At 40.0% G+C, this 20,403-nt stretch overlaps 1 protein-coding gene across 1 annotated transcript; it reads left to right on the top strand.

The window, feature by feature from the left end:
- Positions 1-5,330: 5,330 nt before the first annotated feature.
- Positions 5,331-12,969, top strand: ftr82 (finTRIM family, member 82). Its single transcript, XM_064980770.1, has 7 exons — positions 5,331-6,153; positions 8,309-8,404; positions 8,710-8,943; positions 9,208-9,367; positions 9,583-9,633; positions 9,805-9,873; positions 10,106-12,969. The coding sequence occupies exons 1-7, from the start codon at positions 5,560-5,562 to the stop codon at positions 10,624-10,626; spliced, it is 1,725 nt and encodes a 574-aa protein (XP_064836842.1). The 5' UTR covers positions 5,331-5,559; the 3' UTR covers positions 10,627-12,969.
- Positions 12,970-20,403: the final 7,434 nt, after the last annotated feature.

The raw sequence follows: 20,403 nt of genomic DNA, 5'->3' as shown, positions 1-20,403 counted from the left end.
CCATTAAATCACAATACAGTTTGCAGAGGTTACTTGATTTTTTTTTTTTAAACAAACTTACAAATAGGGCATCTTTCACACTAGTTCTAAAGTCTGGCCCGAAGTATCCATCAACACCTCGACAATGACAAAACATGCTAGATACATTGTATACACAATTCCATCATACAAGTAGATTTGCAGATCAGTTAAGGTCTACCTTCAGCGTGACAAACACATGGCCAACAGAATCTCAGGTAAGATGGCTTTCAAGATGGCTGATTCCATTTCCCTCATTACTGCCACTTATTGGTAGACCTATAACAATGCCCGATCTATTACAATATTTTAAACATTAAACACATTCTTCTAAAATGCATTCTAATTTTAAATGTACTCCTCTGTCAGTTCATGGAAACAAAAAAGATCAATGACCATATATCTCAAATGTCATAGGGAATAAATATTTTTTTCTCAGGAGGCATAGGGATGGGGCATGTTTTGCATGTAATAATTGTCCATAGCGAGATGAATCTGTTAACATTGTCACTGATAAATGTGGCCCCTAGTTCAGAAGTTTGGCTTCAGAGTATTGCTGCTGGTTGATAGCCTCCAGCTTGTAGTGAGGGCATGGCTGTGGGGAAGAGTGATATGATGGATGCCCACTCAGGTCTAGGTACACACTGACCTATTGGTACTTGGAGAGCTAAAGCCTGGTTGTAAATCAAAGAGGGGAGGGTAAAGAAGATATTTTTTGTGGACTTTTCTTTAGTGACTAATGACAAAACGAATCCCCTTGCCCTTCCGCTATAAATTAAGTTGGCTGGTTGGAATCTGGCTTGAGCAACAGGAAGTGACTTGCAATAGGTGTTCATCACGCTGCTATGCGATTGAGAGCAGTTTATTATCAACTGTTTATTTCCCATTTCTCTTCCACTCATTTCCTATTAATCCAAATCCTGATTCTAATTGGATTTTATTTTTTCTCCACATTTCTCCTCTTCACATCAGCCTAAACATTCCTCTGTCCATTCCAAGATGGCTGTCAGCTTGTTAGCTCTGTGGAGTTTCAGTGTTGTTAAAAATGAAGAATGTAATGTGACCAGGCTAGATGGCCCAGATAACACCAGTGTAAAGAAAACTGCTTTAAAAAAGTACATTGTGTTAGTCAGAGCATAGTGGCTATATTCTACACACCAAATGTCATTGTTATAGGGTCTGCAAGTCATCCTGAACAAGTACTGTAGCTGACATGCTACTCACAAAATGTCCAGTGTCATGTTTGACGAGATGGTTGCAAGAGATTATTGCACATGAGGTGATCTGGTCAATTTTTTTGTGTTGTAGAATGTAGGTAGAGATTGAAATCTAGGTTTAACCTGAAATTGCCCCAGGGCCAGGGAAATTATAACATGATCAACATTTGCCATGCAATTCATCTTATTAGTTCTATATATTTAAAAAAACAGGTTCTTTACAACTCTCTAATTCTAAGTTTGGGGTTTCAGTGTTTGACAGTTTTAGGAGAAGCCTTGATATTTGTATAGCTGGCTCACTCACAGCAGTGGTGCTGTTACAATTATCCAGTTTGTTAATCTGTGAATCTTGCACACACAAAACAGAAGACAGCAATGCTTTATTTATTGGTTGGATTGACTCTGTACTTTGTTTGGGTATACCAAACATTAGGAACAATTTGTCGGGGCATAGACTCTACTACAAGGTTTTCGAAAGCGTTCCACAGGGATGCTGGCCCATGTTGACTCCAATGCTTCCCACAGTTGTGTTAAGTTGGTTGGATGTCCTTTGGGTGGTGGACCATTCTTGATACACACGGGAAACTGTTGAGCGTAAAACAAAACAGCAGCATTGCAGTTCTTGACACAAACCGGTGCACTTGACACCTATTACCATACCCAGTTCAAAGGCATCTTTTGTCTTGCTCGTTCACCCTCTGAATGGCACACATACACAATCCATGTCTTACATTGTCTCAATGGATTCACTGGTTGCTTTCATACATTTCCATGCAGAGCCAATGTTAAATCTACAACCTACATTTGCATAATACATTTCTGTCTCTGTTTTCCAGGTACTTTTCCAAGTGAACTGTCCAAAGTACCACACAAATGTCATTAAAAATATATATTTAATCCACATCAACAATTGTCCCTTTTTGCCCCTATTTGTTGTGGAGGTCTGTTCTGCAGTGTGCAGCAACAACCTGTTCCCTGTGATCTGGCCCCTGTCCAGACTCCTCCTCGCCAGCCCTGTGTATCTGCCAGCCAGCACTAACAAAGGTAACCATTGTTCCAAGGCAACACTTGTAAATACTTTGTCTCTCTCCATATTCTGACCAATCACACACAGACACAGCTGGGTCTTTGACTTCTAGGTTGCGTATCAAATGGCGCCCAATTCCCTACATAGTTCACTACCTTGACCAGCAACCTATGAGCCCTAGTGCACTATATAGGTATTAGGGAGCCATTTAGGAAGTAATCCTACACTCACACAGCCATTTTGTAATTTCTTACTCACTGACTCTCCACAACAACATTCCCTGACTGAAATCTCCTGGTTACCCCCGGTTACCCCTCACTACACCTGATGCAAGAGAATGTTTGGTTTAATGAATGTTGACCTTTCACCTTGTAAACCTTAAGTTTTTTATGAATGACTGATCAAAAGACATAACTAGGACATGTTTATGCATTTATGACAACCAAACTGCTTCCTTACCCAAAAACTTTGAGTGGTGGGCATTAGTCTTTGAGTTTATTAAGTACATTGCAAGACATTGCAGGCCTTGTGCATTGTTTTTCATAAAAATGGGAAGTGTCTGTACCTAATCAGATGAGCCTAACTTGTATACCTGTGTGTTGTTACTGTATAACTAGATTATTTTTTTCCCACATAAATCAAGACCATGCATTTGGCAGTGTATGACCCTTTCCATCACAGTCTCTCTCTCTCTCTCGTTAATCAATAAGGAAAACAGAGGGCTGCTTTTACTCTGGATTGGTCTACTTTCCTGGCATCTGATCCACACAAAAAAAGAGGAAGAGAAACTGGCTTATCAGAAACCTGACCAAATACGGAGAGAGGCGAAACTATCTCTAAAGTGCAATGATGTAAGATATGCAATGAGGGAGGAGTTGCGTACACGGCCTTACACAACCGGTTGTTTCAGTGGCCCTGTAATTTAAATAATTGTAAATTTAGTATGCCTATCAACTCTTCTGGAATAAGATAATTCAGCAAACCATTTGATCTCTAAGGTCCACTACCTCACACATTACCTTGTGGCTACATGGTAATGAGCTTCTCATTTAGGTCCTCTTTAATGAACTAGTGAGAGAGAGAAATGTGCACTACAGTATGGCCACATCCTTGGCCCAAGACGAAACCCAGGTGTAAATTGAAATGCAAATGAGATAATTAGTTCATGATGTCAGAATTGATCCAGAATTCTAGGGTGAGAATGGACCATCCCACTGGGCACACACATTAATTCAATGTCTATTCCATGTTGGTTTCATTGAAACAACGTTTATTCAACCAGTGTGTGCCCAGTGGCATGGGTCTTTAAAGTAAAACCAGCAGTTGAAACATTAACAAAGCATCCTCCCGGTCCCTGTTTCCATAGAAAGATGAGGGATGGGCCTGGAGAAATGTATCAAAGAAATGTCAGCAACTCTGGTATGCTCCCATGGTGAATTAATCAGACACAAAAAAAAGACAACGTTTTGATCCGAGTTTGATCTTCGTCAGGTCATAGACAAATTAATAAACAGAGCTATGGATGCAAGGACTGACCATCCATGATATTAAAAATAGTTTTACCATGTTTTGAAGCTATATAGTGTTAGTTTACATTTACTTTGTTTACAAACATTGTAGTACAACAAGCTTATATTTGGGGTTCTGATTGGGTATGACACTTGAAATAAGCTCACAAGTTATATTCAAGTATCAATGGGTACATATAATGAATTTTTAATTACAAAAATGTATGTAGCAACTGCAGATTGCCCCTTTAAAGGCTTACTCTTTAAAGCCTTTGTAATATTACTGTAATATTACTAAATAAGCCTGTCATGGGAGAAAGAGGATAGGATGACACTTGGCAATATAGAAACCAAGGTGTGTTTCTTGAAAGATGGACTTAGACTATAGCTAATAAAGACACAGGATATGTTTATCCTGTACATACCAAATACTAAAGTAACAAGGGGCCTTAAGTCATGGGCTAGATGTGCATTTTTACATGGCACAATATCTTAAAAATATGTGAAGCATTCAGATCAACATCAGACAGATAAACCTGTAAGAGATAGGAATGTTTTGTCAAACATATTTCTGTGATTGCAATGTTCTCTTTTGGCTGCCTCTAATGAGCATTTTTCTCTCTCTCTGTTTAACACACACCATATCTACTTTTACTACTCCATGCACCTCTGGTGGAGGCTGCTCACAATAATGGCTGGAACGGAGCAAATGGAATGTCATCCAACACATTGGAACCATGTGCTTGCTGTATTTGAAACCATTATACTTATTCCGCTCCAGCTATTACCACGAGGCCTACCTCCCCAATTAAGGTGCCACCAACCTCCTGGGATGTATCTGTTGGGCAGTTAGACTTGTTCAACAGGCTGCTGTTTAAATATATACAATAACTTCTGTCCTGAACTCTAACTGCTCTTTGTCAAAACACCTGTGGCAGGCAGTTCAAACAGTGACAGGTACCGCTGTTTGTTTTGGGTCACAAAAGATAGAAAAAGATCCCCTCTGAAATTTGAAATGTATCCTATCCTATCCTGTTTGTGGTAGGAGCAGGTTTGTTTGTTCAGTGGGTGAACTCCACCCCCTTCAACCTGATCTTCCACAAAATGTGCATTTATGTCTATTCAACTGCATCTACTGTCGGGCCTATGACATCTGAAATTCTGTTCACTGTTCCAGTTGAGTTCGGGGGTGAAAATGGGAAAAATGATTTATATTTGAAAACAATGCTGTATCTCTATCTCTGTATCGTAGTCTCTGATCAGCACACAAAACAATGATTAACTGATCCAGCCTACAGTGTAGTTTGTACACTATCAAATCAAATACAGTTTAAAATTTTTTGAATCAGTCCAAACACTGAAACCCCCCAAAAATGCAGGCATATTTAGCAGCAGTTAGTGCCTCCTTGTGTGATATAATTCATTCATTCTCCCTGCCTCAGCCTATCCCCTATTTAAAATAAATAAATATTAAATCTCCTTTCAGCCCGCCCCCTCGCTCTCTCCCCCTCCCTTTAAGTCTCCTACAGCCTTTGCTCAACCTGTTTATCTGAACTGGGCTGAGCTCTACATACTCTCTCAGGCAGCACAGGGGTAGAGCCTGCTTTCAATCAATAACCTCTGGAATTCAGAAATACAAGTAGGTCCTGTCTCTGGCAGGCTCTGCCACACTCTTGTGGACGGCGGACTGCCTAGTGCACTGGTTAGATCCCTCTGTGGATTCCTCTGTCTGTCTGCCTTTCTCTCTCTCTACAGTTCTGAGGAGTGTGTAGTGTAGTGAGTAGCGACGATGGCTGATCCCACGTCTTCGGATTACTTCAGCTGCCCACTGTGTGTGGGGCTGCTGAGGGACCCCGTGGCTATCCCCTGCGGACACAGTTTCTGCATGGACTGCATCAGCGGCTACTGGAATGAGGCAGACTACACAGGGATCTACATCTGCCCCCAGTGTAAGATCACCTTCACCCAGAGGCCTGTGCTCAGGCCCAACACTATGCTCACCAAGGTGGCAGAGAAGATCAAGAAGACTGGTGCCAACCTCAACCTGAACCTCACACCCCCAGGGAACACCTTTGCTGGGCCTGCCGACGTGCCCTGTGACTACTGCTCTGGTAAGAAGCTCAAGGCTGTTAAGTCCTGCCTGAACTGCCTGGCCTCATACTGTGAGAAGCACCTGAAGCCCCACTATGAGTCAGCCACATTCAAAAGGCACAAGCTGGTGGACGAGCTGGGGAACCTGGACAGAAAGATCTGCCCCCAGCACCAGAAGTCCCTGGAGCTGTTTTGTCGGACTGACCAGATGTGTATCTGTGCCATCTGTACTGTCAGCGAACACAAGGGACATGACATCGTCTCAGCCGAGGCAGAGAGGAGTGAGAAACAGGTAAGGAGAAGACATGTTTCTTTCTATCCGAGTGTCAGGCTTAACTGTGAGTTTTATGGGAGTAGCCCAGACCTTGACTTGTAGGTTTACAATTTTTCACAGAATGATTTGTATTTTGAAATCAAAATATGAATAATTTAAACTGAAATCAGGTGTGATGTGAGGATATCTGGATACTTTACATACAATGTAAATAAGTTGTTCAGTCGGTCATATGGCAGAAATCAGTACTTACAGAAGGTACAAGGCACAGTCACTTTTAAGGGGAGTGTTCTAGAACTGACTCAAAGGTTAACTGACTAATGGTTTATTCACCAACACCTCCTTCCCTCCTAAAGAAAGAGTGAGCGAACAGAACTAGGTAGTTAGTCAGAGGGGAAATACGGGACAGGGATGTGAGTGAGTGGCCAGTGGATTATGGTGGTGCGTGTTGATGATACAGGAATGTGGGGTTAGGCAGACGCGTAGTATTCCCAACCCCCACTCCTCCACCCACTCTCACCACCTCTGCAACGTTTGTACTTTGACCCAGCTAGCTCACCAACCAGCCAGCGTTACCACCCACTCCTGCAGGTCAGGCAAGCACACTCACACATCCAAAACAAGTACAACTGTCTGATTAGCTGTGAGTTTGATCGAGGAATGTGTTCTTAATATGTGGTAAAGGTTTGTGGTGTTCCAGCTGTGCTTGATGAGACAGTGTTCCCAATCTGATAGCCATGTTCCCGGCTTACAAACAGGGGTCTCAAGTCCCAGGAAGACCCGAATACACCAAGGGCAGACCCAGGGTTTCTAGCCTGGTGTATTTGGGGCTATTTTATTACAGAAACTAGAAACTCTAGTTTCCTGGACTAAACTTTGAAACCCACCTATGGGAAGGGGCTGGGTTTAAGCCTGGTAGTGGGGATGGTGATAATGGAATGCAGTTGTACCAGAATGCAGAGACTGAATCAAGACCTTGTCTAACCGCATGTCCTATTTATGATCAACAAACCATTGACCTGACCATGACCAGCCACTGCGTCCAAATCAGTCTCTATTCGAATGGACTGCCAGAATTGGCAGTCAAAAGCTACAGTTTTTAAAACAGCCACAGTTGGGCCACATCACACTAATATACAGTATGTTACTTTTACATTAGTATCACCAATATCTATGACATTAATGTATATCAAGGACATTTATATGACATCATCGTAATACTGTGAAGAAAAGCTTTTTACAAAGGCCATAATTCAGCCTTTCTGTTTGCTAAATGGGGAGACTGGTTCCTCTCATCCCCAGATTTACAACCTGACTCTCCTCTCCCATGGCTTCATTCCTTCTCTTTCACACTCCCCTCCCTCTCTTCCCCCTATCCCCTCTCCCCAGATTCCCCACATTCCTTGAGCTTATCTTGAAGAATGGGCTGGTAGGTTTTGAGTAAAGGCTGAATTAGCTCTCCCTCTCCTCTCTATACTGTATAGGCCAGTATGTGTGCACCTTAAAACATCTCTTTAAAAGTCAGGCTCAGGCATACAGCAGTAGTTTCACATTCCTGGCATGGTCAGGATTACATGAGGTTATTTTTTCCCCCTCCTTCGGAGGTAAAGCCGCCCATTCTAAGTAGATCTTTAGAGCTAAGCTTGTTATGGGAAAAAGGCACTATTACTCTCATAGTATAATTGCATCTTTGTCACATAAGATACGTTTTTTAACTTCATAAAGAAACACAAACGACCTAATAACTAATAACAGTATGAGAAATAAGCATTCAATCTTAATTGCAGAGTATAACATAAACACATGCAATGCCCCTCAAGATAATGCTGTACACGGTCACTGTTAACCACAAATAAACCATTCAGTGACATTACATAATCAAGGACAAGTTGGAAGGCATAACAAATCTAATGATACTAATCGTGAACTGAATGACATGCAAGGCCCTTAAATATTCACTCACAGGACGCTGCTGAATGGAGGATGGCTCATAATGATGCCTGGAATGGAGTGAATGGAATGGTAACAAACACATGAAAAATGTGTGTTCGATACCATTCCATTGATTCCGTTCCAGCCATTACTATGAGCCCGTCCTCCCCAATTAAGGTGCCGCTTGTGACTCACTTGTAAGAGGTATTGTGTTGATGATTCTGTGGTGTCACCTCAACAGAAACTCCTGGGAGTTGCTCAAGCTGAGATCAGACAGAAATGTCAGGACAGGGTGAAAGAGCTGGAGGAACTGAGAACAGCAGTGGACTCACTAAAGGTAAGGAGAAAATGTCTTGAAAACATTGTCTGATGATTGTCTATTTCATACACTAACTCATAACTGCTCTGTCATGTTCAATGTTTAAAAAACCATTAGATATAATTTTCTTGTTAAACTACATTCCTGATTCCCAATTAAAGCAGAGAAATGTAGATCAAATTAATGTGTGATGACCTTCTGCATGGCAGCCTGTAACTCACGATGTATCAATGATGACTGTGTCTTGTCTAGAAATGTACAACTAACTTATGTGTATAGGCCTCTTGACCTGAGATAAATTTATCATTAACTGTGTTGTCCAGAGCTCAGCCCGGAGGGCCATGGCGGAGAGTGAGAAGATGTTTGAGGATATGATCCGCTCCATCGAGAGAATGAGGTCAGAGGTGACAAAGATGATTGGCATCAATGAGAAGGCTGCATTCAACCAGGCTGAGGGGCTGGTGGAGAGGCTGGAGCAGGAGATAGATGAGCTGAAGAAGAAGGAGACGGGACTCAAACAGCTGTACAGCACTGAGGACCACATCCACTTCCTACAGGTGAGACTGAGAGGACTACATACAATTACATACTGTATGTTCTGAATATTCTGTAGTACATACAGTACATTCACTTATAGTGGTCAGTGGATGTCCACTAAATTGTAAAGGGCAAGAAAATTGGATCTTTAAAAGGTTCAATATTGCAATGATATTAAGCAGCAATCAAAGTCATGGATCTCTACAATATGTTCCTCTGCTGCTCAATCATTGTTGGTCCTTGAACTTGCTTATTTGATGACACTCATGATTATTTTTATACAGAACTTCAACTATCTGTGTACTCCCACGGATGATGGCTTTATCCCCAGAGTGTCGGTAAACCCAGACTTCTCGTTCAGCGCAGCCAGGAAAGCCGTGGCAGAGATCAAGGATCGTCTGGAGGAGCTGGGTAGAGAGGAACTTGTGAAGATCTCCAAGTCAGGTCAAAACAACATACATAGCCCCCGTTTCCAGTCTTTCCCGTGTCCTATTTCAGAAGCAATTGTCTGACCTATGAGACTAGAACATATACAACCAGTATCTAACTGACCATCATTTGTTTTATATCTAAAAACAATACACAGTATATCTGAAATTCTGTTAACAGTAGCCAAGACACAATGTTTTGCTGACTACCTTTTATATTGCCCCTCACAGTGAACGAGGTCCCTGTTTATACGACAGAAAAGAGAGAGAAAAGCAGCAGAGGTGAGTCTTGTGATCAGTGTACTGTATATGATGTTTGTTCGTTGTGTAAAGTTAGATAACACACTAGCAAACAAAAAATGTAATGGTTTGGGAGGTGAAGGCCTATGAAGAAATTAAGTGCTGTGGATTTGAATAGACATTGAGACATTGTCTTCTATTTTCACCTTCTAGTCATAGAAGTCATGACAGTGGACAGCCCTCCTCCACCAGAGCCCAAGACCAGATCAGAGTTTCTGAAATGTAAGTACATATATGTTCAATTAGCACCTACTCTCAAACCTGGTTCCAGATCTGTTTGTGCTTTCTTACCAACGCCTATGGTCATTGTCATGCCAAACAATGACCATAGGAGTTGGCAAGATAGTACAAACCAGATCTGAGACCAGGCTTATTATCTCTTCATAAGCCTGTTGACTCAAACCTGTATCACAGAACAACACTAATGTTGACCCATTTCACATCCCTACCCCAGACTTCTGCCAGCTGAGACTGGACCCCAGCACAGCCTACAAGGAGCTACACCTGTCGGAGAGCAGCAGAAAGGTGATCCGAACCAGGGACCTCCAGCCCTACTCTGACACCCCGGAAAGGTTTGACAGCTTCGCGCAAGTGCTGTGCCGCGAGGCCCTGTCTGGTGGCCGCTTCTACTGGGAGATCGAGTGGAGCGGGGAGTTCTCCATGGGCGTGGCCTATAAGGGAATCAGCCGCAAGGGGAAAGGATCACTGTGTCTGCTGGGCTATAATGATAAGTCTTGGAGCCTGCTGTGTTCTGATACAGGGTACTCAGCCTGGCACAACAGGGCAGATAAAGCCATCAATGCGCCCCATTCACCGAGGATAGGGGTCTACCTAGACCACTCGGCAGGGGTCCTGGCCTTCTTCAGTATAGGCAACCACATGACTCTCCTGCACAGGTTCGAAACCATGTTTGTGGAGCCCCTCTATCCCGGCTTTGGAGTTGGAACCTCGGTCAAGATCTGTCAACTCAAATGAACACTAACATGTGCCTCTTATTCCGTGGTGAAAAATGTAATCCCAGTTTTTTTAAAGGACGTTTTGGTTTATTTTTCACACGGTTCGCAAAGCATCATTTGTAATTTGTTTTGTTTTTCTTTGAGACTGACTGTGTGCCACATTGCTCTATCCAAGAGTTCTATTTTATGAATTTTCTAAACATTTGAATGAGCAGAGGTCCTAATAATTACATTGTATGTAAACATATAACATTTATCTGACCAAGTATTCTTTATCTAATGGTATTTTGAAAAACTAGTGTCTACATGGCCAACTAAATGTGTTTGTACTGTATGCAACAGTTAGCTTTTTATGACAAGAATAACTATTTTCAATGAAATGACTACTCATATATACACACACATACACACACAAAAAAGTTCAACATTTGTGGATTTGGCTATTTCAGCCACACTTGTTGCTGACAGGTGTATAAAATTGAGCACACAGCCATGCATTCTCCATAAACAAACATTGGCAGTAGAATAGAACTGAAGAGCTCAGTGACTTTCAACGTGGCACCGTCAAAGGATGCCACCTTTGTAAGTCAGTTCGTCAAATGTATGCACTGCTAGAGCTGCCCCGGTCGACGCTAAGTGCTGCTATTGTGAAGTGGAAACATCTAGAAGCAACAAGGGCTCAGCCGCAAAGTGGTAGGCCACACAAGCTCACAGAATGGGACCGAGTGCTGAAGCGCGTAGTGTGTAAAAATCGTCTGTCCTCAGTTGCAACACTCAATTGCTGAAGTTCCAAACTGCCTCTGGAAGCAAAGTCAGCACAAGAACTGTAAGTCAGGAGCTTCGTGAATTGGTTTTCATGGCCAAGCAGCCTAAAATCATGATGCGCAATGCCAAGCATCAGCTGGAGTGGTGTAAAGCTTGCCGCCATTGGACTTTGGAGCAGTGGAAACACGTTCTCTGTAGTGATGAATCACGCTTCACCATCTGGCAGTCCAACAGACGAATTTGGGTTTGGCGGACGCCAGGAGAACGGTACCTGCCCCAAGTCATAGTGCCAGCTGTAAAGTTTGGTGGAGGAGGAATAATGGTCTGGGGCAGTTTTTCATGGTTGGGGCTAGGCCCTTTAGTTCCAGTGAAGGGAAATCTTAACGCTACAGCAAACAATGACATTCTAGATGATTCTGTGCTTCCATCTTTGCAGCAACAGTTTGGAGAAGGCCCTTTCCTGTTTCAGGATGACAATGCCCTCCGTGCACAAAGCGAGGTCCATACAGAAATGGTTTGTCGAGATCGGTGTGGAAGAACTTCACTGGCCTGCACAGAGCTGACCAATAGTATGTAGGGTCACACCTGCTCGTCGAACATCTCATTCCAAAATCATGGGCATTAATATGTAGTTGCTGCTTTAACAGCCTCCACTCTTCTGGGAAGGCTTTCCACTAGATGTTGGAAAATTGCTGCATTCCAATTCATCCCAAAGGTGTTCGATGGGGATGACACTCATGATTATTTTATATATATATATATATATATATATAGCATATATACTGCATATATATATATATATATATATATATATATACTGCATGCAGTATATTCCGGTCTCTGACATTGCTCATTCTGATATTTCTTAATTTCTATATTATTTTTTGTGATTATGTGTGTATTGGGTTTAAAAATTGTATTGATGTGGGTATTACTGCACTGTTAAAGCTAGAAACATTTCGCTGTTCCTGCGATAACATCGGTAAATGTGTGTACATGACCAATAAACTTTGACTTGAAATATTTGTGTGCCTTTGACCTAATCTGTCTAACATGTAATCAACTTGCAATTTATTGTCAAGGCAAACCCAAGGCTGAGTGTACCCTTAATTTTTTATTTAATAGAATAATTGTATTTGTTTGCCCAAGGGGAACTTCAGTTGTGGCTAATTATAGTACAAATTGTTTATATTATCATCATCATTATTTTACATTAAATGACTGATTAGTTTGTGAGCTGTCAAATCAAATGAGGCATTTTTCTTGAGGAGAATCTATTTGATGTTAAAGTTACATAAGCTGTTTAAGGACTTAATGCTAACATGGCCTGTTTAAGTCAACTCGTAGATTATTATTTGCTTCATTCCAGTGACTGATGCTGAATATCAGTGAAGGCAAGCACCACGGATTTTTACAATGGCCTCAATAGTGTTTATTGTGAGACATGAACAGCCTAAATAATCACAACAATGATTTATTTGGGCCTTGTGCTGTGAACAGTCCTACATGACAAAACACTGTGATTCTGAGTGAGTGTTAGTGATAGTCACTAATATTAATTATTTAGCCTACCATAATAAAAACATGTTTGAAAGGATTACCGTTACAGTAGTCTTGCATGTCTTTTCGCTAAATTAATTTATATTCCTGTGTATTTATCAACTCAAACATATGTTTAATCCATATAAACAACATGCCCAATGAAGCAGCTTGAAGTTTAGTTTTAACACCACAATGATTTCTGTATTTCTGTAATTCTACTTCAAGACAAATGTTTGTCAAGTGTTCTCTGCTCATAGGCTTCTTCTTCTTTTTTAAAGTTTTGTGGCTGACAGCACCTACAGTGCCTTGCAAAAGTATTCGGCCCCCTTGAACTTTGCGACCTTTTGCCACATTTCAGGCATAAAGATATAAAACTGTATTTGTTTGTGAAGAATCAACAACAAGTGGGACACAATCATGAAGTGGAACGACATTTATTGGATATTTCAAACTTTTTTAACAAATCAAAAACTGAAAAATTGGGCGTGCAAAATTATTCAGCCCGTTTACTTTCAGTGCAGCAAACTCTCTCCAGAAGTTCAGTGAGGATCTCTGAATGATCCAATGTTGACCTAAATGACTAATGATGATAAATACAATCCACCTGTGTGTAATCAAGTCTCCGTATAAATGCACCTGCACTGTGATAGTCTCAGAGGTCCGTTAAAAGCGCAGAGAGCATCATGAAGAACAAGGAACACACCAGGCAGGTCCGAGATATTTTTGTGAAGAAGTTTAAAGCCGGATTTGGATACAAAAAGATTTCCCAAGCTTTAAACATCCCAAGGAGCACTGTGCAAGCGGTAATATTGAAATGGAAGGAGTATCAGACCACTGCAAATCTACCAAGACCTGGCCGTCCCTCTAAACTTTCAGCTCATACAAGGAGAAGACTGATCAGAGATGCAGCCAAGAGGCCCATGATCACTCTGGATGAACTGCAGAGATCTACAGCTGAGGTGGGAGACTCTGTCCATAGGACAACAATCAGTCGTATATTGCACAAATCTGGCCTTTATGGAAGAGTGGCAAGAAGAAAGACATTTCTTAAAGATATCCATAAAAAATGTTGTTTAAAGTTTGCCACTAGCCACCTGGGAGACACACCAAACATGTGGAAGAAGGTGCTCTGGTCAGATGAAACCAAAATTGAACTTATTGGCAACAATGCAAAACGTTATGTTTGGCGTAAAAGCAACACAGCTCATCACCCTGAACACACCATACCCACTGTCAAACATGGTGGTGGCAGCATCATGGTTTGAGCCTGCTTTTCTTCAGCAGGGACAGTGAAGATGGTTAAAATTGATGGGAAGATGGATGGAGCCAAATACAGGACCATTCTGGAAGAACCTGATGGAGTCTGCAAAAGACCTGAGACTGGGACGGAGATTTGTCTTCCAACAAGACAATGATCCAAAACATAAAGCAAAATCTACAATGGAATGGTTCAAAAATAAACATATCCAGGTGTTAGAATGGCCAAGTCAAAGTCCAGACCTGAATCCAATCGAGAATCTGTGGAAAGAACTGAAAACTGCTGTTCACAAATGATCTCCATCCAACCTCACTGAGCTCGAGCTGTTTTGCAAGGAGGAATGGGAAAAATTTCAGTCTCTCGATGTGCAAAACTGATAGAGACATACCCCAAGCGACTTACAGCTGTAATCGCAGCAAAAGGTGGCGCTACAAAGTATTAACTTAAGGGGGCTGAATAATTTTGCACGCCCAATTTTTCAGTTTTTGAATTGTTAAAAAAGTTTGAAATATCCAATAAATGTCGTTCCACTTCATGATTGTGTCCCACTTGTTGTTGATTCTTCACAAAACAATACAGTTTAATATCTTTATGTTTGAAGCCTGAAATGTGGCAAAAGGTCGCAAAGTTCAAGGGGGCCGAATACTTTCGCAAGGCACTGTATTTGTGTCCGCTTCTTCTCATCCCCATCCAGCGTGACAACCTTTGACAGACTCCTCCTCCTGACAGTACCTGTTTTAATGGTCCAAAAATATTCCACATAGTTCATATACACACACTAGGCTCACAGAATAGGTTATATTACAAACATGTTTTGCCCAAAGCAGCCAACTAAAGTAATGTAGTTAACTTGATCATGGGCACAGTGGACATTTATATCTGTGATGCTCAAATTATTTCTTACCCGTGTCTTACTTGCTTAAGGACCCAGTCACCCCTGCCTGTACCTGACATTGTTGAAAAACAAGTCAATAATGAATGAAGTTTGTTACTCAAAGCAGCCAACTAAAGAAATGTAGTTAACATAAGTTCAATCACAAAGTCTGGTTTGAGTGCATCTCCTCAGTTTCATTCAGTAGTACAACACAATTCACAGTGCATTTCATCATGGGCACAGTGGAAATGTATATCTGTGATGCTTAAATGTTGTCTTACCCCCAGAGTGAGAGTACCCTCAGGTCTCCTTGCTGAGGGTGGAATTAATCATGCACAGCTTCTCGTGGGGTGAGCCTGTTCTGCATGTCACACCTCATGTCTAAAACATGGGAAAAGGACAAAGTCAAAATGTCAATGCATCTAAAAATTCAAGTGGTCCCTCAACACTCAACTTTCATCGTCTGTTCTTGTTTTCCCAATCGACAGTCTGAATCTTCCTCTTCTGCCATGGTGGATGAGCTACATTTTCTAGAAAATACAGGGCCAGACCCGAGTGTTGTCACTGGGTTTCCGGTCTTCCCATCTGAAAGACGAAAAAAAGAAAAAAACTTTGCTAGCAAAAGTTGATTATCTAAATGGTAACATCTATATTAAAATACCATAACCCACAGACTTGCCTATAGTAAGGGCAAAATAGACTGGGCTTTTGTCTATCTGCAGATCTAAAATCCTACTATGTGGATGGGACATTTCTACTGGGCTGGAGGAATTATCTGAGATGATCAACTAGATCAGGACAGTCTAGGGTACTATTTGTCTGAAGAGGCAAAGTATTGTGATGAGCTATATGACTGTACTTCTGATTCTAATTCTCAAGACGAAAGTTAAAACCCTCAGCCTTAAGGTCATTGAGGAGATCAACAGTTTATTTTACCTTTATTTAACAAGGCAAGTCAAGGGGGATCGTCTGAAAGCAATCGACATGCAGGGATGTAGTAAACAAGGATTTTGGGCACTGGCCAGCAGACAACGATTTCTACATTCAGGTCCTAATCTGTAGTTTGTAAAGGCAAAATGTCACTGATGTGTCGGGTTAGTGTGTCACATACTAGCAGAATCTGAAAAGGCCATGTTTTATTTTATCTTTATTTAACTGGGCAAGTCAGTTCAGAACAAATTCTTATTTTCAATGACTGTCTGTTCAGGAGCAGAACGTCAGCTCGGGGGTTTGAACTTGCAACCTTCCGGTTACTAGTCCAACGCTCTAACCACCAGGCTACAAGTCATGTACAACCATTTCTATTTTGTAAAAACATTACGTAGTTTTGTAAGCTAGCTAGCCAACTTTAGCCAATGTGACTAACTTGCCAACCAAGGTTCCTAACTACAAGGCGATATTTAGCCAGGCATTACCTCACTGTTTGTGTAGTCAGCCTTTTCTAAGTGGTGACATGCTAGCTAACCAACTATCCTTGCCATGCTGGCCTGTTAGTTAGCAAGTCTGACTACACGAACGGTGAGTTATCTATCTAGCTAAATATAGCTTCTCTGGTGGGCTAATGCTAGCTAGCATGTCACCACGTGAAAGGGGAGCTGGCTAGCTCACTCAAGACTAACGTTATTTATAGGCAAATATGTTGACACAAGTTAACTTGTCCGAGATAGATTTGCGCTATTATCAAAACGTCACACTAGGGTAAGTCTACACTAAGCACAGACCTTACAATGGAAGATATGGTCTATTTCAGTCATGGATCAAATCATTCTGGGTCGGCAGGATAGCCTAGAGCGTTTGACTAGTAACAGAAAGGTTGCAAGTTCAAATCCCCAAGCTGACAAGGTACAAATCTGTCTTTCTGCTCCTGAATAGGCAGTTAACCCACTGTTCCTAGGTCGACATTGAAAATAAGAATTTGTTCTTAACTGACTTGCCTGGTAAAAAATTTACAAATCTGCTGGTGTTTTGATACTTATTCACAAATTTAATGGTGACGTTCTAGAATCCACATCTTCACAAGACCGGAGATGGGTCATAGTAACTGTTAAACTTGACAATGCTGTTTTTATCATTTGTAATGTATACGGACATAGCTCACATGCTCCTAATAAGACCCATTTTACCAAGAAAGTACAGGATTTACAACTAGAATTAGAACAGCTTTACACGGATCTGGCAAAGGGTGCCTTTGTAAGGTCAAGGCTAAATGGACTGAAGAGGGGGAAAGAAACACTAGTTACTTTTTTGCACTTGAAAAGAGAAACTACAAAAGAAAATCTATAACTGCACTCAAAATTAACGATGTTTTATGCAAAGATCTCATTACAATATCATCATTTGTCAATTCCTTTTATAAAAACCTTTACAGCTCTCAATTTCAGGAAGATGGTTGTGAAAGCTACATTTGCCACATTCAGATTTATGTCCCTTTAATTGAGGATGATTTCCACTCAGTTTGCATTCACCTGTGTCAATTGAAGAAATTGGAGAGGCTCTGAATTCTATGGACAGTTTTGGGAGTTCTATTGCATCTTATCCATTGCATCTTATCCTACCTCATTTGCACATGCTGTATATAGATTTTTCTACCGTATTATTGAATATATGTTTGTTTATTCCATGTGTTTTTGTATGTGTCGAACTGCTTTGCTTTATTTTGGGCAGGTCGCAGTTGCAAATGAGAACAAGTTCTCAACTAGCCTACCTGGTTAAATAAAGGTGAAAAAAAAGTTACTCGAAGACCCAATTTTTAATATGTTTCAAGATTGCATTAAAAGCGGGGAAATTGTCTCCACTGTGAAACAGGGCCTTATTTCATTGATTCTGAAGCCCGATAAAGACCCTTCTCTCATTGACTATTGAAGACCAATTACTTTATTACATATTGATTACACATTGATTGCTCTGGTTTATGCCAAAAGATTAAAGAAAGAAATAGATACCATTATAAATTAGACTCAAACAGGATTCTATGAAGGGCCGTCACATAAGCTCAAACATTTGTTTAGTCTTGGACCTTATAGATTATTCAGATACAATTGACTCAGATGTGGTTGTCTTATTTTTGGACTTCTGTAAAGCCTTTGACACAATTGAACATGAATTTCTCTTTAGGTCTCAAACTTTTTGGATTTGTTGAACATTTTATCAAAGTAATTTGCATGTTTTACAAAGATATAAATAGTTCTGTATTACTAAACCTTAATACTTCCAAAATATTCAGTATCAACAGAAGTGTACGACAGGGATGCCCAATTTCGCCATTTTTATTGAATTTGGTTGTGGAACTTCTATCTCTAGATATTCTGAATAATGCAAACTTGTATGGCTTAACCATTTTTAACAAAGAAACTGGCTGATGATACTATTGGCTACAAAGAGATCTTTCTACACTTGGGAGAGTACTTCTGTCCAAGGCAGAGGGACTGTCTCGTTTTGTGTACCCCTCATTATCGTTATGTGTAAATACTGCTACTTGTAAAAAGATCAGTAAGACCTTTCTTGACTTCATTTTGAAAAATAAGTCTCACAAACTGAAAAGTCAGTCCTTTCTAACAAAAGAGCTGAAGGCGGTCTAGAAGTGTTGGATTTTGTTGACATACATAACACTTTCAATATGAAGGTTGAAAAAGATGTTTGATCAATACTGATTCAATATGATATTTCATTACAAATAATGTGTTTAATATGTTGGGAGGTCTTACATTTTTACTGGAATGTAAATATATTCCTGAACGATTACCTGCTAAATTGGCTAGGTTTCACCAACAAGCTTTAATGGCCTGGAAATGTTTTCCCCACATAAAGTTCTTTTATGGAATAATTCAGACATAACTGTAAGGAATAAGTAATTGTTCTACCACAGCTGGCATGAGAGGAATATTGACTTTGTTCTTGATGTTTTTGACAACAATATGAACAATTTATAACATTGAAAGAGTTTCCAATACCTTTCAGAGAGTTTATTTCTGTGATCAAAGCCGTACCCAGTGTTCTAACTACACTAATGAAAACTCATCTTAGCTTTGGTAATGATCACAAATTTTATCCAGAACTCAGATCGGAAGGCGTAGGCTTACTTGAGAAATCTTGTTGTAATAAATATATAAGACAAATTCTTCATTCACAAAACCAACTTACACCGAGAGGAAAGTTTTTCTGGAACATGCTTATTACTGACACTGTCTGGAAAAATGCATGGTTAAGGCCTTACAAATATTGTATACCAAACAAAGTTAAGGAAGTGCACTTCAAACTTTTACATAGGATATATCCATGTAATTCTATGATTTCCAAATTTGTGCCTATAAATGATATCTGCATTTTCTGTGAAAAAGAAGGTGAGAATCTGTCTCACTTGTTCTTTGAATGTCAATTTGTGTCAGGATTTTGGGCAAACCTTGTAAAGTACTTATTTACCATTATGAACACTACCTATGTATTTGACATCAAATCAAAAATCAAATCAAATTTTATTTGTCACATACACATGGTTAGCAGATGTTAATGCAAGTGTAGTGAAATGCTTGTAAGATATAAAAATATATAATATGTTACTATTTCAATGATAACAAGACCACTGAAATTATTGTGATTTGTTTTATTCTTGTTGCCAAATACTTCATACACAAACAAAAATTCCAAAATTCTATATCAAAATTACAATTTTTTTAAATTTAATTTAACTATTTTATTAAAACATTAACCCTAGTGAACAATAGCAAGAATAACATTTTCCTAAATCACGACAATAAGATTTTTTCAGAGTGATTACAATTGCACTAGAATTGTTTTTTTTTGTTTTTTTCCCAGTATTTTCTCGTTATTACCCTCATTCTGTTTTGTATGATGTAAGAATGTAAAATGTTGATCTGTATTTTGATTTTTTTTTTAAGACAAAAAAAAAAAAAACATAGACCCTATATGAAGTGGTTCTAAAATAGAATACGTAATTCCCAAACATTCTATTTTATTCTTTTAAATTGTATTTGTGTTTATTTATTGTTTACTTCAGTTTATATAGTAAATACATTATTAATACTTTTTTTCCTTAAAACTGCATTGTTAGTTAATGGATTGTAAAGTAAGCATTTCACTGTAAAGCCTACACCTGTTGTATTCGGCACATTAGAAAAATACAATTTGATTTGATTCTATGAATTTATGACAATAAAAAAAGACCGCTTGTCAGAAAAATAGAAAAAGAAAAGTGGCATATTATTCCCGGGGGTGTATATGGTCAGATTTCATGTGCTGAAACGCTGTCAATTCCACTTTAAATCGACATCCATTAATGGAAAATGGTCTGGGGAGTAATACGGTTGAATGATTTTATTCTCTTGTGGCATAGACACATT

The sequence above is a fragment of the Oncorhynchus masou genome, chromosome 12 (genome assembly GCF_036934945.1).
Source record: "Oncorhynchus masou masou isolate Uvic2021 chromosome 12, UVic_Omas_1.1, whole genome shotgun sequence".
Taxonomy (NCBI): Eukaryota; Metazoa; Chordata; class Actinopteri; order Salmoniformes; family Salmonidae; genus Oncorhynchus; species Oncorhynchus masou.
Note: the sequence above shows the minus strand (reverse complement) of the source record. Positions and strands in the feature narration are given on the sequence as shown.